At 53.9% G+C, this 17,814-nt stretch overlaps 1 protein-coding gene across 1 annotated transcript; it reads left to right on the forward strand.

Annotated features, from left to right (window-relative positions):
• Window positions 1-723: 723 nt before the first annotated feature.
• Window positions 724-11,268, forward strand: PTGER3 (prostaglandin E receptor 3). Its single transcript, XM_052666905.1, has 2 exons — window positions 724-1,616; window positions 8,188-11,268. The coding sequence occupies exons 1-2, from the start codon at window positions 792-794 to the stop codon at window positions 8,473-8,475; spliced, it is 1,113 nt and encodes a 370-aa protein (XP_052522865.1). The 5' UTR covers window positions 724-791; the 3' UTR covers window positions 8,476-11,268.
• Window positions 11,269-17,814: the final 6,546 nt, after the last annotated feature.

Genomic DNA, 17,814 nt, shown 5'->3' on the forward strand with positions numbered 1-17,814 from the left:
GGAAGGGCTTTCAGAGGAAGCAATGTCTGAGCTGTTTGCATGGCTGCTTTGTAGTAAGGTGCTGGAACAGCTGCCCGGAGAGGCTGTGATGCCCCGTCCATCCCTGGAGGTGTTCAAGGCCAGGTTGGATGGGGCCCTGGGCAGCCTGGGCTGCTGTGAAATGGGGAGGTTGGTGGCCCTGCATGTGGGGGGGCCGGCGGGGGTTGGGACTTGATGCTCCTTGGGGTCCCTTCCAACCCTGGCCATTCTGTGGTTCTGTGCCAGGCGCTGCACCGCGGCATCCTTCGCAGCGCCTGTCCAGCCTGCTGTAGCAGCGGAGCGATGCGGGACGGTTCGGCGCGGCCGTGCGGCGCAGCGCTGCTGCCTCAACGCGGTGCTGCAGGCGTTTGTGGAACTTTTCTACATCTGCACAGTGCCGTTAGAGGCGTCGGGCTACAAGCGCAGCCGGCTGGTTTTCAGCAGCAGCGGTGCGTTATTGCACACAGCCGGTAGCTTTCAGCCAGGAGCGCGAGGGGTGCGAAGGGCGGGTGCCAGCGGGCGGCGCGTGGGGGCGAACCGCAGATGCCGCTCCGCCGCGAGGGGAGCCGCGCCGTGCTGGTGCCGTGCCGTGCAGTGCCCGTGCTGCGCAGTGCCGGTGCCCTACCGTGCCGTGCCCCTTGCCTTGCCGCGCCGTGCCCCGTGCCTCTTGTCCCCTCCCCGGGGGCGGTCCGCCTCTTAGCGGCGGAGCCTCATAGCGGCGGCTCTCCGCTGCTCGGTGCTGCCATGGGCCGGGGCCGCTCCGCTCCGCCGCCATGAGCCGCCGCCCGCTGTGCCAGCCCGGCGCCAACGGCACCGAGCCCATGCGGCCGCGGGGCAACGGCACGGGCCGGCCGGCGGAGGGCTGCGGCGCCGTGTCGGTGGCGTTCCCGCTGACCATGATGATCACGGGCATCGTGGGCAACGCGCTGGCCATGCTGCTGGTGTCCCGCAGCTACCGCGCCAAGGAGAACCGGCGCAGGCGCTCCTTCCTGCTGTGCATCGGCTCGTTGGCGCTCACCGACCTGACCGGGCAGCTGCTCACCAGCCCCATCGTCATCGCCGTGTATCTGTCCGACCGCGCCTGGGCCAACGTCGACCCCTCGGGCCGCCTCTGCGCCTTCTTCGGCTTCAGCATGACCGTCTTCGGCCTCTGCCCGCTCTTCATCGCCAGCGCCATGGCCGCGGAGCGGACGCTGGCCATCCGCGCCCCGCACTGCTACGCCAGCCACATGAAGACGCGGGTCACCAAGGCCGTGCTGCTGGGCATCTGGCTGGCCGTGCCCGCCTTCGCCCTGATGCCGCTGGCCGGGCTGGGCCGCTACGCGCTGCAGTGGCCCGGCACGTGGTGCTTCATCAGCGTCGAAGGGCAGCGCCCCGGCAGCGCGCTCTTCGCCTCCGCCTTCGCGGGGCTGGGGCTCTTCTCGCTGCTGCTGACCGTGGTGTGCAACCTGGCCACCATCGAGGCTCTGGTGTCCCGCTGCCGGAGCAAGGCCGCCGCCTCGCGATCCAGCAAGCGGTGGGGACGGATCGCCACCGAGACGCTGATCCAGCTGCTGGGGATCACGTGCGTCCTGTCGGCGTGCTGGTCGCCGCTGCTGGTGGGTGCCGTCGGGGGGTCCGAGGGGAGGCCGTGCGGGTGGGACGGCGCGGTGAGGGAGCGGCGGTCTCAGAGGGCAGAGCGTTTGGAAAGAGACGACCGAAACCTGTGATGGAAAGGAAGGATGAGGAGGAGAAGGGGGGGGGGGGGTTGTAAAGAAAGGGCTGAATGTGAGGAGACGAGGCTGGGATCGGCTGTGCGGGAGATGGACGGGTGTGCGGGGGGCCGGGGGGAGGCGGCGCCCTGTGCAGCCCGGCGGGTGTGCCGAGGGGCAGCAGAGCGGGGGCCGAAGGCACAGCGATAAGGGAGGCAGAACCTCCCTGCTCCGTGGGGCCCTGCGTGCCCTGTGGGGTGGGAAGGAGTCGTTCTGTACTTTTTATTTGCACTCTTTGTAGCGAAACTGACCTCCGTGCTCTGTGAGAAAAGGTACCGCGTGTGACTTTGCAAGCGCCCTCTGGTTTTCAGCAGGTTGCTCTCTCTGCTTATTTAGTGTCGTTTTCCTTGTTTTTAAGAGCCCTTATCTTGCACTCCCTCTCTCGTGCCCCGTTTTGGCGCAGACCCCTCACCGTGCTGTAGTAGAAGGGACTGCGTCCACATCTGCTGCTTCTGTATGGGACGAGGGAGCACCCGAGAGTCCAGAGCCCTTCATTGTGCCATCGGAGGGCAATGTGGTTTGGGAACAGTTTGTACTGTTTGGAATCCTTCAGCAGGAGAGGGGCAAAGCTCGCTTCCGTGATGGGTGCTGGATGGCACAGGGAGGATTTTTCTCCCTTCTGTGCACAGAGAGCTCGAGCCCTGTGATGGAAAGGCTGGCAGAGCTGGCAGTTCACATGGCCGAGGTAAAAAATAGAAAGTAAATTAATTTATGAATATTATCCTTGTAAAATTCCATCAAATCTCCCAAACAGCCCTGCCCCGAAAAGGAACTCAGAGGCATCAAGTTTAGAGATGATTAATAGCTTGTGATGGAAGTAAAATGTGATCTCTGCTGTAAGTTGAGTGAGAACTCGAGCTCATCCTACTTCTGGAAGTCAGGGGGTCAGAGCTGGTAATGCTGGCAGAGCTGTGCTGCTCTTCCTGTGCTGCAGCCCCAGCAGCATTTCAGTCTTCTACAGGAGTTAGCTGCTGCGTACTCATCTGTAATTAAAAGGATAAAAAAAAATGAAAAGAGAGTTATTAAAGGCAGGAAATGCATTTCCCTCTCAGTTCTTGTTCTCATATTCTTCCCATCCGGATGTGGGTGCTGCTCTGCGCTCCCCCAGCTTGCAGGAGAGCTGCTGCACATAGGCTGGTAGAGCAGAGGTGCCTGAGCTGGGGGGTATCTGTTGTCCTCCTTTGGGATGTGGATGCTCAGCAAATTGATGACAGTGCAGGGATTCCTCGTGGTGCTTTGCCTCCTGCACTGCTCAGAAAGCTGAAGCACAGAACCGTGGGGGCTGGAAGGGGCCTTTGGAGCTCCCTCAGTCCAACCCCTAAAAGCAGTTTTCCACTGCAGGTGCTCCAGCACCTCTCTGCGCTCTGTGCAGGGCTCTGCTGCCCTCCGTGTCTCTGATTTATGCCATGTTTAGAGGAAGAGAGGAACTGTGTTCGTAGTGCAGGCACCAGGTCTTTTGGTGTGCAGTCAAGACCGTGCCTTCAGCACGGAGAACCTGAAAAATGCTCCACTTCCATAAGGCACTGCTTTAGTGTAAATGGCTTCCAGTGTGCGCTGCCCTGGTGCTTGTTTGGTGCTCGGCTGCTGAACAGAACCACTGAGGGAAACGAGCAGCAGACCAGGGCACTCCTGGGGTGACGGAGACGTCATTCCTTGTTTGCTCACAAGCACAGCTGCACCCAGACTCTCATTCTCACAGTCATGCTTTAGCAGCTCCAGGGTGCAAACTTACTCACTGCCGTGGTACTTTCAAGGCTATTCAAGCTGAAACACTCAGATATTTTGCTGCTTTTCCTTTCAAATGTGCAGAACAGTTCCAGAAAGCACCTTTACTGAGAGAAGGGAGGCAGCAATGTCACTGCTGAGGCACTCATCCTGTATGGAGCAGCACCGCGTCCTGCAGCATTGGAGGCTGCCCGCTTCCATGCCCTGCACACAGGGTGCTGCAGCAGGGAAGGCCCAGAGAGGCTGTGATGCCCCATCCGTCCCTGGAGGTGTTCAAGGCAGGTTGGATGGGGCCCTGGGCAGCCTGGGCTGGTATTGAATGTGGAGGTTGGTGGCCCTGCCTGCAGCACGGGTTTGGAGCTTTGTGATCCTTGAGGTCCCTTCCAACCCAAGCCATTCTGTGATTCTAGGATTCCACAACCTCCTGCAGCCAGGGCACTGGATTTTACTGCACTAAATTTGTCCTACATAAGAGCACATCTGGATGGTAAAAATGAGACCATGTGCTTACTGCACGTGTGTGATTCCCTGTGTTGCCGCTCTCCTGCTAACGTGCTCACCTCGTTAAAATCCTCAGCCTTCCCTGTCAGTCTCCAGGTGGACTGCAGGTGATTTCGGCCACGTTTCACAGAAACAGAGGGATTTCCTTCTGGTCCCCTGCATTACAGGAGCTGAGGACTGCAGAGTGCACAAGAGGTGTGCAGTTCTGCTTTGCATGCTGGCTGCAGGTGCTTTACTGGAGCAAAATGACAATTCCAACTCCAAGATAAGGTGGTACACGACTGTAAGTATTAATAGATGCTATCAGGAAAAATCATATCCTGGCTTCGTTGTGGTTCACCCACCACAGCCGCTCTTTATTTCATCTGGAGAGTCCTGTATTCCTTCTGCAGCTCTCCTTGCTTTGTGGGAGAGAATTATTGAGGCAGCGGATTAGGGCTAATGGGGGAGGAGAAGCGGTGTAAACAGATAAATCTTCCCGTCTTCACAATGCGCAGAAAACACGTTTGGATTTTTGGAAGCTATCTGATGAGAAGATTCCGCAGTTCGGACCAGGAATTTCACATCTGATTCTTGCCCCGCATTCCAGAGCAGCCACTCAGCCTTCGCGTGGCCTAAAAATACACACCTCTGAGCACAGCAGCTATTTGCTGTCCATCTTGGACTGCGGATAGCAGCAGCGTGGCCACGCAGAGACCAGAAGATGCTCCCTGAGTGAGGCGGTGTGGATGGGCTGCTGTGAGCAGATAAGAACACGCCGTAACCCCGAGTGCTGCCTTGCAGGGTGCTGCAGGAGGGACTTCTGTACAGCAGAGAATTTCTGATGGTCTGTTATCCAAAACTGGTTCCTTCCACCCATGTGAAACAGAGCACGGTGCCTGCTGGGAACCCACACAACTACCCCGAAATTCGCTTGTGAACTACAGTCAGACTTCACAGAACGTCCGCTTGTTGGCTGCGAATCACAGAATCACAGAATCACAGAATCATAGGGGTTGGAAGGGACCTCCAGAGATCATCGAGTCCAACCCCCCTGCCAAAGCAGGTTCCCTACAGCAGGTCGCACAGGTCGGCATCCAGGCAGGTCTTGAACATCTCCAGAGAAGGAGACTCCACCACCTCCCTGGGCAGCCTGTTCCAGTGCTCCGCAGCAGTGGAGGCTCAGTGCTACTGCACAGCTGCACTCAGTGATAGCTATAGACTGCTATCTAATTAATTGATTAACTTGCCCATTATATTGCTCTCGGTGTTCTGAGCCCAAGGTTTGTTGGCATGGATTGTGCGGTTCTTCTGACTTTGCTCCACCTGACGCTGTGCCTCTTCTTTTTGCATTCTCTCTCCTAATTAATGTAGAAGACCAGTACAGGCCACGATAAACAGTCCCCAAGGACACCAGAAAAAATTTCCAGTGAGGCAACCGATGCTCCAACAACTGTTCCATTATGTAATGAAGACCAAAATAAGCAGCAGTTGCCTGCTTGAGAAACGTATTTTATTAGTCTAATATTTTTGTAGCTCCATGGATTCACTCGCGAAAGAACAAAACGATGAGGTCTGCAAAGCTCGTATAGGGCTCCCAGAAGACGGCCCTGAAGAGCGGATGGAGGGACAGCAGTGCTGGGAGTGATGGGCACGGCTTGGTTCCCACCGGCTGCAGCCGGGGCGCTGCGGCACACAGACAGGAGCTGCTCGATGGGCACTCAGGCAGCAGGATGGTGCCAGGGCCCTCGCTCAGCTGGGGAGGCAATGTGCAGAGCCAGGGTCGTGTGGGCACAGTGTGCCTTGGGCCATTTGGGGCGCTTGGGATCTGTACCCACGTTCTACAACCTCTGTCTGACTGCGGTTGCTTTTCATTTTTGAGTGAGTTGAATGTAGCGGATGGAATCCTCAACTGCTGCTATTTAAAGAAACAAAAACAATTCTACTTTGCTGTCGGAGCTGCCCTGCTGTCTGGACTGCCATGTGGAAGTCCCATGCGAACGTGGGGCGGAACATGTTGATTTTGAGGTTGGCAGAGCCCTGGCACAGAGCCCACAGAGGTGGGGGAGCCCCCTCCAGGGAGATTCAGAACCCACCTGAGTGCTTTCCTGTGCAGCTGCTGTAGAGGTTGGACTGGGGGATCTCCAGAGGTCCCTTCCAACCCCTACAAGTCTGTGATTCTGTGCACTCTTCCAAGCCTTTCCCAAGGCCACAGTCATTGATCTGGCACCCAGAAGACCCCTTCAAGCAGAACACCCTGCAGGCAGTCCTGGACCCTGCTTAGGGCAGCCATTCCCTGCAGCCCAGCCATTGCCTGGCCATGCAGTGCTGCTTGAAAGCAGCACTGTGCAGAGCCCCGGCTTGGGGGGCCCCTTCCAGAGGCTGGTGCAGAGAGCTTTCGTAGGGCTGTCAGTAAGTGGCCAGGCCTCGTCCCCCAGCTGCTCCTGCCTGCTCATGCTGGGTGCTGCTCAGTGCCCAGTGCCACTGACCATCACTGACGTGGTGAGCCCTCCGTACAGATTAGAAGTGGCGTGAGAAAGCTGTAGGATTGGATATAGAGCTGGGCAGATCCTGGAGGTTTGAAGCCACGTTGTGGTGATAATTTCTCTGCATCTTGGCTTATATGGGTGGGTGAGTGAGTGAGAAGTTGGGTAGGGTAAGTACAGTGCTTAGTGCAAAGGACGTGCTGCACTGCTTGCTGGCATCCACACCACGATTGGCAGACCTGCTGCATTCAGTTCCACTGAATTTCCAGACAGCCAAGGCCTTTAAGTCATGCCTGGAAGGGATTTGCATGCAAAAAATGACTCGTCCAGGAAAAGTCACGCATTCAGCTGCCCGGTCCTCCGGGCACCCATCCCTAGTGTTGGGTGCCTCCCTGCTGCCACGGTGCAGGGACCAAGCCTGCAAACACACACAGCTGTCCCTGAGCTCTCTCCAGCTCTGGCTTCCCCTCTGCCACCGCACTGTGGACCATCGGGAGCCGTGCTGCACACACAGCCAGGTGCAGGAGCACAGCACCCTGCCCATCACGCGGCCGACACGCGTCATTTGGCAGCGAGCTGCAGCCCTGGGGCTGCTCAGAACAGGTTTGGATCCCCTTGCTTATAGGCCTCTGGAGAAGGCTGCAGCACAAAGTGTGACGTAGCTTATCTGCAGAGAAGCGAAACGCCTCCAAAGTAATGCATTTAAAACAACTGTAGTTGATACAGAAAGGTCAGGGGAAAACTTGAGACATACCAACCAACCACCATGGAAAATCAAATATGTCTGAGAACTTTCAAAACATGATTCACGTTTCTCCTGGTTACACATTGGTATATGAGCATCCCAGCACCCACTGCAGGACCTGATGGGGACAGGCTGGCAGCCCCAGCACTGCTCACTGGAGAAGAGAAGGCTGAGAGAAATCTGACAAGTGCTGATGGATATCAGAAGGGCAGGGAGAGGGGCTCTGTGCAGTGATGGCCAACCTAAAGCAGTTCCCTACAGCTGTTGCACAGGAAAGAATCCTGGTGGGATTCAGCTGTTCCTTGTAATTGAGATAATATGAAAATGAGAAGATGAATCCCTTTAAGGCAGTGTTGCAAGGTCAGTGCTTTCCCTTTGCAGTCCAGGACTGGATCTGGGACAGGGAATCAGCACATGCTTCCTTGTGTTGGCATAAGACCTGTGACTGTTTGCCTGGCAGCAGGAACGCAGCGGTGTGTCTGCCGTGGTCCTTAGACACAAATGCACAGATTGAGCTGCCTGCCCAGAGCTTGTGCGTAGTTTCTATGGTCATGGTTCGAGTTGGACAAGAGGAGGAAGAAATCCTTTGGAGAATCATAAAACCATAGAAGCATTGTGGTTGGAAAAGGCCTCTGAGCTCTCCAAGTCCACCCCCAGCCCACCCCGTGCCCACTGCCCACGTCCCTCAGTGCCACCTCCCCACAGCTCTGAACACCCCCAGGGATGCTGACCCCCCACCCCTGGGCGGCTGTGCGGTGCTGAGCGCTCTTTGGAGCAGAGATGTCCCCCAGCACCCAGCCTGCCCTGCCCTGCACAGCGTGAGCCGTCACCTCTCATCCCATCGCTGTAATCCAGGAGCAGAGGCTGACCCCCCCACCTCTGCCATACTCTCTGTCAGGATTTTGTCTCTGGGGGTATTTGTGCATAGAGATGCAGAGATGGTCTCTTAACTGTGCCATTTTTCCCTTCCAATTCTCCGTAGGTAATGATGCTGAGGATGATCTTCAGCCGCACATCTTTTGAATCATGCAAGGGCTTCTCTGCAGAAACCCAAAGCTCAGAACTCTACAAAGAGTGCAATTTCTTCTTGACAGCTGTGCGCTTGGCCTCCCTGAACCAGATCCTGGACCCGTGGGTTTATCTGCTGTTCCGAAAGATCCTGCTCCAGAAGTTCTGCCAGGCGGCCAGCGCTGTCTCCAAGTGCTCCAACAACGAGTGGAAGGAGAGAACCATTGCGTTGTCAGATGAAATCCGACGGACGGCGGCGTGACGGAGCGCGGATCCGCTTGCATGGAGACTGCTTTGGCCAACACGTGGCTTCGTGTCTTACTGTGAATTGGGCATCTGTCACATGTTCACATCTGCGTAAACAGCGGAAAGCGGCAGGGCTGAGCAGCCTTAGAGTGCCAAATAAGTATTTATCCAATGTGCCAGACAGAGGGATTGGTTTTCATAGAATCATAGAACCATAGAATGGCCCGGGTTGAAAAGGACCACAGTGCTCATCCTGTTCCAACTCCCCCTGCTATGTGCAGGATTGCCAACCACCAAACCAGGCTGCCCAGAGCCACATCCAGCCTGGATGTTGCTGAATTCTGTTGTTACTGCGATTCCCAATGGAGCTGCAGAATACGACTTGTTGTCTGCCCAAGTGGAGCTTGGAGGGGCTTTTTGGTCTGGTGTTAAGGTCGGAAAAAGTGATTTTCCCATCAGGGGACACTTGGAACAGATTCAACAGATTAATTATGGAAGAGACCCGCTCCTATGTGTAACCTTCATGCTTAAGATCATTTGCTTCAGAGAGTCTTTCGTCCTTGTTTTTTTCTGCATGGACAAGGAGAAAAAATGGCAGACAATACATTAAGATAAAACGAGGAGTTTTTATTTGAATTTGCATGGCTTTGAACAGAAGGTTGAGTTGTAGCAGTGATGGTGGATCATCTTTTGAGGATGAAGGAAGCCTGCATCTGGTGACATGCACTGTCCTGCTGGATGCTCATTCTGTGTGGATGCTGGGCTCAGCTCACTGCAGGGCAGGGTGCAGTGCTGGGCAGCAGTGGGAAAGCTGCACTGCTTTGCTTTCTTTTTTATAGCAGCCTGTGAAGCACCCATATGTCACACAGGTTGCTGATAGCAGAGCCCTCTATAAAACTACTTTGCACAGATGGAGAGAGTGATAAACAGGTTGTAAGAGGCAGAAAGCATTCATCTTCCTGTAGATTAGGGCAGAGGTTTACAAAGGCAAAAAGACAGCTTTTGTATGGGTGATTTTATTTGGAAATTTGCACATCCAGGAACAAAATGAATGTCAAACGAGTCTGAAGCCTCTACATTATCGAAATGCCCTACAGAGTGTACAGGAGAGCAGCTCTCTTCGTTCTTTCTCTCTTCTTTCCTTCATAAAGATAAATGTTAAGGATATGGCAGCTTTGGGAATTTTTAAAAACAAAGCAGACTGGAAGAGATGGGGAGAAGAACATGCGTTTATCGTGCCTTTCCTCCAGCTATTGTTCAGATTTTATTAGAAAACGGAATCCTCACCCTTTGTTAGAACATCTGAGGCTTATTTTCACAAGCACTACATTTCTCCCCACAAGAACTACATTTCTCCCCATTTTCTTTGCCTTTGTTGTAGATGATGGTCCATAATGTCTCCTACTTAATGGCCTCTTAGGCGAAACTACATGCAATTACAGTATATCAGGTAGTTGTCCACCGTGTGCTACGTGCCATGTAATACTGAGTCCAGGGGCCTTAGTGGCAAGTGTAATCCTGCATCTGCTGGGAATCTCCGATACAGAGCCTTGATTTTTGCTTTTCTGCCTTTGCTTATAAGAGTACACAAAAGAGAGACCACTTTTCCTGCTCCGCTGCGATATTGTCCAGCTGCTATCGCCACAATCAGGCACCAGTATCTCATCTGAGGGCAGAACCACCAACTACAGAAGTCTGCTGTTGTCTGGACAGGCATTGGAGTGTGGCTGGAAGCTGAAGCCCTGCTTTCTCCAGGAGCCAGCATAGAGCTGTGCTGGGCACCTGTGGGCAGGAGGATGCTCAGTGCTGCTCAGTGCTGCTCAGTGATGGTCACTGCTGTTCAGTGCTGGTGGTGCCCACATGCTCCCTGCAGCTGGGAGCATGGCACGGGGTGCAACTGGAAGCAGCAGCTGCCCTGGGGTTCTGGGAGGTGCCTCACAGCAATCACATGTTTTTAAGAGTTATGTTGTAATCTACAAGCCTGATCTTCTGTCCAGAGGATTGCTGTTGCTCAGGCTGCATGCACAACGTGCCCAGTGCCTGCACAGTGTGTCAGGACGACCTCAGGAATGGGGCTGAACCACTGGTGAGCTGCAGGGCCGGAGTGTGGGCCTGCTGGGGCTGCACGTGGTTGGCAGAAGGGTGACTCACAGCCTCCTCTGTCAGCCCCTCTGCAGCCACAACAGGAAAATGCTGTTCTTTCCTTTGATAGAGTGCAAAGTGTGGGGCAGTGGTCAAATGCATGTGGACTTGTTATTCATAAGCAAGTCGTGGATGGTTTCACCTTTCCCTTAACGTAGCTCTGTTGCTCCATGCTTTTCCATAGTAAGCAGGACACCTCTGGGTGTGGGAAAAGGCCATTTTCTTGGTCTCTGTGTCTGCAAACACGAAGAAGCTACTTTAAATATCAGAAAATGGAGGAGAATGTCTGCTTGCTTTGTTTGCAGCCGAGGAGTGGGAGCACCATTTGCCAGCCATGCTGGCCACAACACGGCGTGGTGGGGGAACGCACTTCAGGAGATGGATTCAAAAGGCTTGAGCAGAAATTGAAGCTTTTCTTTCCCGTCACTTGTTTGAGTGGGAAGATGTATTTTTGTTGCATTTCTTTAAAGATGCCTTTCTATGTGATGTATTTAAATTCCTCTGTGGATGCATTCCTAGTGCCAATTTCAATACGTTGTACTTCTGTCAGATCTTATGGAAGGAAGTGAATGGGAAAGCTATTTTGAGATCATTTGCCTTAAAAACAAGCTTGTTTGTGTGCCGACTCAATGTGCATCGTATCTGTCAGAATAAAAGTGCAGTAGAATACCTGGTCCTGAGCCTGGTTCCTTTTGGAGCCCAGAGGAGGCCATGGGCTTCTTGGAGTGCGGCCACTTCGCCATCCATGGGTTCTTCCCATACAATTTCCTGCCCCAGGAAAAGAATCAGAATAAGGCAAACGTTGCCTTATTAAAATAGAGGGACTACATTATTTGCATTATTTCTTCTTATTCTGTCACGTGTTGTAACTTCAGCTCAGGCCTCTGGAGTTTCTGAAACAGTTTTGTGCAGGAGAGCAGCACAAAGCCATGTGCTCTGTGGAAGTCCTGCTGGCACACAGCACCCAAATCCTGCTCTGGTGAGTCACCACAAGGCCGCCGTGCAGGAGGCAGCCTTCAGAAGAGACACGGCAACTAATTACAAGCAATTTTCCCTAATTTCCAACATCCTGCCTGTTTCCTTTGATGCTCCGTAGCTCTGCAGGGATTGCCATGTGGCATCCCCACATCACGGCTCTGAGCATGCCTGGCGGCCCTTAGAAAGCATAATGCACCCAGCAACACTCACTTTTCCCCATAGTTTGTTCCCACCATCCGTCCTGGCCACTATTTGGAGATCCTCCCGAGGAAGCAGCCCTGCAGTGGGGCACAGGGAGCTGGGGAGCAGTGGTGAATGTCCAGCTGCAGGGAGCACAGAAGGGAGGCACAGGCACTGCACACAGAGTGACAGCGAGAGGAGCTGCGTGGGGCAGGAGGAAGCTGGGTGGTGATCAGCAGCAAGATGTGAATCCTAGACGAATAGCAAGAGTGAGAGGTCAGAGAACAGAGCAGTTCCGCTATGGGGGCAGGATAAGGGGTTGGGGGTTATCTCACTGTGGCCATCAGTACCTGAGGGGAACTTAAAAACAGAAGGAGAGTCTGATGGCAAGGTCTGATAGCAGCAGAACGTGGGGGAATGGCTTTCAGCTAAAAGGGGAGACTTGGGTCAGATGGAAGTTGTTCACCGGGAGGCGGTGAGGCCCCAGCACTGCTGTCAGAGCTGGAGGTGCCGAGGCCACGGATGGGCCCTGGTCAGCCCTGGGAGCTGGAAGGTCCTTGTAGCCCTTCCAGCTTGTGACGCTGCTTCTGCAAAATGCTGTATTCTGTTTCTTCTGTTCACTTGAATGAGCAATGCTTTTAGATAAGATAATATTAATTTAGAATAAACACTTGAAAGTACTCTGGGGACCAGTGAAGACGATGACAGCTGGCAGACGGCACCAGAGCAATAAAAGCCCAACATTTTGGATATGCCTGTGTGAATGCAGCCCCAGACCCATCCCCACGAGCACCATCGGCACAGCCCAGCTGTCAGCAGCCTTGAGCCCACACTTCAGCAGCCCCGGGGCTGTTTTGGGGACAGTAGAATCACAGAATCCCAGCATGGTTGGGTTGGAAGGGAGCAGGAATCAGCAGGGCCCCGGGCTGCTCTGTTCCCCATCTGAACCCTTCAGATTCTTTGGATCTCTTCTGAAGAATGCTGGAAGAGCTCCGGCACCAGAAAGGTATTTACTGCAAAAGCCCTGAGGGTGGTGGCTGCTTTATGAGGACAGCATTTGTGGAGCTGCTCTCTGTGGTTCATGTTCCAAGGACCGGTGCCTGGAGGTGCCTGGAGGTGGGAAGCTCAGCCCTGCTCCTTGTGACGCTCCTCATGCATTCCCAACCTGCTGCCGCCCCATCCAGAACTGTGGTTATAAATTAACAGATGCTGCTTTTATTTCTCACCACATTTCTCCCCCAGGAAGCGTGGGAGCCTCATGAGCCACTGAACACATTTGGTGGTTTCACTAACACAACCGGAGCCTTGTGGCTCTGTGGCACTGCCACCCCTGGCTGCCTAAACCAGCTGCCAGGTGCTCGAGGGAGCCCAAATTCACCCAATGCAGCATCAATCTAAAACTCTGCGTGGTGCTGGGCCTGCTCCCAGGCTGCTCACAGCACTGACATCGTGCTTCTGCTCCTGCTGGAAGGTGCAGGCATCCGGTGTGCACCACTGGGTTTGCTCTGAGCCCCTCACCCTCCCCACTGCATGGCCCAGTGAAACCATGGCAGCACGCTGGGCACTGGCCCCAACGCTCACAGCGATGCACAGGGATTCAGCCCTCATTTCGCTCCACTGCAGAAGATAAAAGGGCCACTTTGAGTATAAATATGTTAGATATGTTCAAAAGCATTTTATTAAAGACAATGTATTTATACTTGGGGCAGCTTTGTTTTGATAATAAGTTGTAGCAGAGGATAGGAGCCCCGGTTATTATGACTTTCTCTAAACACAGCCATCTCACAGCCCTTGCCTGCCCTTCAGCACGCCGCTGTTTGCACTGAGCGGAGCCGCAGTCACCACACACACAAATAAATCCAGTGCTTATAAAGGCTCGTGGCCCTGCGGATGAAAGGAAATACACACCCCATCTCAGAGGGACTTTATAGTGTGAAGCATCAATTCCCAGCAGTTTTGCAATTTATATGCTGCCGGGTTGAAGCCAGCTGGAGTTTTGCCCCATGTGTTTGCAATTCACTGGCTCTGGATGTGAAGAGGCTTTAAAGAACAGAGACAAAAACTCACCCAGGAACCCTTTGTCCCCTTTTGGGCATCATTTTTTCCCATCCTGACAAGTGAGGAGAAGGTCACTGCTTGCTCTGCCTCATCCCATTGCCCTGCTCCATCCCATTGCCCTGCTCCATCCCATTCCCTGCTCCATCCCACTGCCCTGCTCCATCCCATTGCCCTGCTCCATCCCACTGCCCTGCTCCATCCCACTGCCCTGCTCCATCCCATTCCCTGCTCCATCCCATTGCCCTGCTCCATCCCACTGCCCTGCTCCATCCCACTGCCCTGCTCCATCCCATTGCCCTGCTCCATCCCATTCCCTGCTCCATCCCACTGCCCTGCTCCATCCCATTGCCCTGCTCCATCCCATTGCCCTGCTCCATCCCACTGCCCTGCTCCATCCCATTCCCTGCTCCATCCCACTGCTCCACCCCATCCCATTGCTCTGCTCCAACCCCAGCTTGCCAGGCTGTGTATTCATGCAGAGCTGCATCTCTTAGCTCAGATGTCAGTCTAAATCTTTACCAAAATTTAAACTCTTTACACTACAAGGAGTCTCTGAACTCCTGGTGTCTTGTATGTTTTTGTACCACAGAAGTGAGGAGATGCAGCTGTCTGCAGGGCGCCTCGCTGAACCCAGTGAGTCGCAGTGGCTCAATGCTGATGCCTGGCAGTGTCTGATTACAGTTAATGTGCTGGGTGCTTGAAGCAGTAAATACAGCCTTAAACAAACCCACACGACACAGAGGAGTCTCCATCTCTTGGCATTATCCAGTTGTGGCCCAGCTCCTTGTCAGGTCACACCAGGGAAGCTGGAACTCTGCTGCTGGATTTGCTTGCCCAGCCCTGGCACCCCTCCTCCCAGCAGCCCTTTGTGGGCTCCAAAATGCTTCAGATTTTATCTTCAGTGAGCGTTACTGCTGTGCACCTATGGCTGGGGGCACAGCTGGCCATTTACAGGAACAACCCATGGCCAACAGTCCGGAAGCAAAAGCTTTAGCATAGCACAATTGGGGCTCATCCTTTCCCAGCCCTTCATGCCACTGCTCTGAACTGCCCCAACAGGTCACTGTGCTGGGAGCAGCACTGCCCACTGCCCTGCCTGGTGCTCTGCACAACAGTCCCCAATGGGCACTGTGCTGGGAGTGCTGCTGGGAGTGGTGGGACCCAGTGGGACGAGAAGGGCAGCATAGGGCTGGCTGGGCAGGGCAGGGGCTGCTGGGCAAGGACTGCACAGGGCAAGGACACGTTTCCTTCATGCATTCCTCAAGGAGATGTTCCTAACTGTTAATGAAAAAGATCAACCCAAACTCAAGTTATTCCCATTCACTTAACTCAAGTGTCTCCTGCAGAGGGGATGGGAATGTTCCAGCCACGCTTCCCCAGGCCCAGGGGCTCCATCCTGGGGTCACCCAGCAGAACTCTCATCCACAAGGAGGTCTCACTCTGCAGCAAAATGTATTTCTAATTCAAAAGCAGCCATTCCACAGCTTCATAAACTGTCCAGAGATTGAGAAGAGATAACATTGTAGTCACCTTAAGGAAGTTCAATAAACTGAGTGCTATTGATTATCTTTCTTATTAAATAAATGCACAGTCCTACCCTATCTCTTGCTGATATGGATAATTAAAGCAAGCGTTTGGTGTCTGACAATGCCAATATATTCCAGTGGCTCAGCCCATGGCAGTGTCCTTTTGCCACCAGCAATGGGCATAAGGGGTAGGGGATAAGCTGCTGCCAAATCCATCCCCAGAATCTGTACCCAGTGTCTGAAGAGCTCAACCCAAGCTGTATCTCCCAGGTCATAATTGCTCAAGGAAATGGCCTAAATATTGCCCCTGCTACCCATGTGCTTGCTGTGGGTTGCAGGGGTGTCTGTGCCACCTGGTTGCAGGACATCACTTGTGCAGCCAGGCACATGTCTGTCTGGGGACAGCAGAACCCACAGCGCGGTCCGTGCCAGTGGCTGGGCACAACCAATTCTCTCCTTTTCTCCTCTCGTGCTTTTCAAACCCACCTGCAAAGCCACCACAGGCAGGTCTGGCCCTGCTCCCCCCACCTGTTCATTTATTGACCCAGCAGCTTTATCTAATGTCCTGGAAATGAATTAGTATTGCGGCAATGTCAATAAATTAGCTTGATTACAGTAACAATGCAAAAGTTAATAATTTAGCTGATATTTTACTGGACCCATTTGCAGCTATCGATTGGCTTTATGTGAACATTACTTGCAAGCAAAGCACGTGCATGGCTGTGACCACCCGGTGCCCACAGAGCTCAGGAGAAATGACCCACAGCCATCACAAGGCCCTTGATGTTTTATGACGATTGCTGACGAGCCCACCAAGGCATAAGTTCCTCCTGCAGCCCTGCTCTGTGCAGCCAGGTGGATCGGCAGCTTTTTGAATCACAGAACCATAGAGCCATTGAGGTTGGAAAAGCCTTTTAGGATCCCCAGCCCACCCCAGCCCACCTCCCCATGCCCGCTGCTCATATAACTCAGTGCCAAATCTTCACAGCTCTGAAGACCCCCCAGGGATGGTGACCCCCACCCCTGTGCAGCTCTTTCAAAGGAGAAATGTTTCCTAATGTCCAACCCAAACATCCTGGCACAACAAAAGGCCATTGCTGTCGCTTTGCCCACATGCCGGCACACAGCCCAATGCCCAGCAGCATGGGGACAGTCACTGGTGTGTCTGGGACTTGTCATAGCCCAGAGCCCACCTGCACCAGCAGCCTTAGGGTGGTTGCACAGCCCCTGGAAGCGAGCCGATGTCTGCTGGCAAAGCACCCAGACACCCTGGGCATCCCATTGTCCTCTTTGTTCCTGAAATCCCTGGGGTGAGTGATGTCTCAGGGAATGAGGGCTGTTTGCCAGAGCAGGATGGTCACCACCACACAGCCTGGGACCCACTATCCCTCGGCCCCCTGCCCAAGGGCTGCTCAGCTCAGCTCCCTGTGCTGGCAAAGGGCGTCAGAGGGATGGCAGCGGTGTGCCAGGCACAGCCCACCAGCACACTTGGCACCAGCCCCGCATCACAGCATCCAGAGAGCACTTGTAACACACCTGGAAACCTTATCGGTGGCCCTGGGCACTTTCAGATGCCCTACAAGCTGTTTTTGCAGGCCGGTCGGGTGGTACAGGTGACACAGGAGAAGGTCTGGATGCGTCTGTAAGGTCAGGAAGGGCAGACAAATTGCAGTCAGAAGAACAGTCTCTGCACGTCTTCCACTCTTGTCTCCTGGCCACTGGGGGAGCTTGCTTCTAACTTCACTTGTTTGTCAGCAATCTTTTCCCTTTGGAACACAATGTTACTTTGGCAATGCTCCTCAGAGGGATCTCTGCTGAAACACTGAAAACATTTCACAATGGGGCCTGGCGAGCTCCGCCAAATTCCAGTTGTGTAATGAGAAGGGCGATTATTAATTACCATCCATGCAAGATCTGTGGGAGGGATCAGCAGGCTCTGCTCCTCTGTAAGTGGTGGCACATGGCTTTAGGAGTGAGGGGCAAGGCAAGATGAGCCTGGATGTCCAGCAGCACAATGCCATCCCCTGCTTCCCCATCACCTCCCCACCACATCCTCACCATGTCTCCATCACATCCCCACCATGACCCTACTGTGTGCCTAGCACTGTCCCCACCATGTCCCCCTGCTCCTGTGCCCAGAGCAGTGAGCTCAGCCAGGCAGTGGGAACCTTGCTATAAAACAGCAGGTGTGACTCAGTGATGCCTTTTTTTTCCATTATGAAGATCTCTGCTTCCTAGAAACCAGTGCTTTATGGTAGAAGGGAAAATAAAGCAATGACAGAAGTACAAACAGGAAAAGAACTTTCAGAATGTCTGGAGAGCTGTTGCAGAGCATGTAATAAAATCTGTGTGGCCAGTCCCAGGTACACTAAATGGAAATGGATGGCTATTTGCTTTCCCCCAGCCAACACTGCAATACCACTGTGTGGGCTCTGCAGTGCCATTAGGGCTGCACAGCCCTCAGCAGACAC

Source organism: Tympanuchus pallidicinctus, unplaced genomic scaffold (genome assembly GCF_026119805.1).
Source record: "Tympanuchus pallidicinctus isolate F22 unplaced genomic scaffold, pur_lepc_1.0 scaffold7, whole genome shotgun sequence".
NCBI classification, from domain to species: Eukaryota; Metazoa; Chordata; class Aves; order Galliformes; family Phasianidae; genus Tympanuchus; species Tympanuchus pallidicinctus.

What these genes read in the sequence shown, in the direction of transcription:
- PTGER3 (XM_052666905.1), top strand. Translation starts at nt 792, where the DNA reads ATGAGCCGCCGCCCGCTGTGCCAGCCCGGCGCCAACGGCACCGAGCCC. An exon ending in CGTGCTGGTCGCCGCTGCTG is followed by an intron (nt 1,617 to 8,187) that starts GTGGGTGCCGTC and finishes AATTCTCCGTAG; the next exon opens with GTAATGATGCTGAGGATGAT.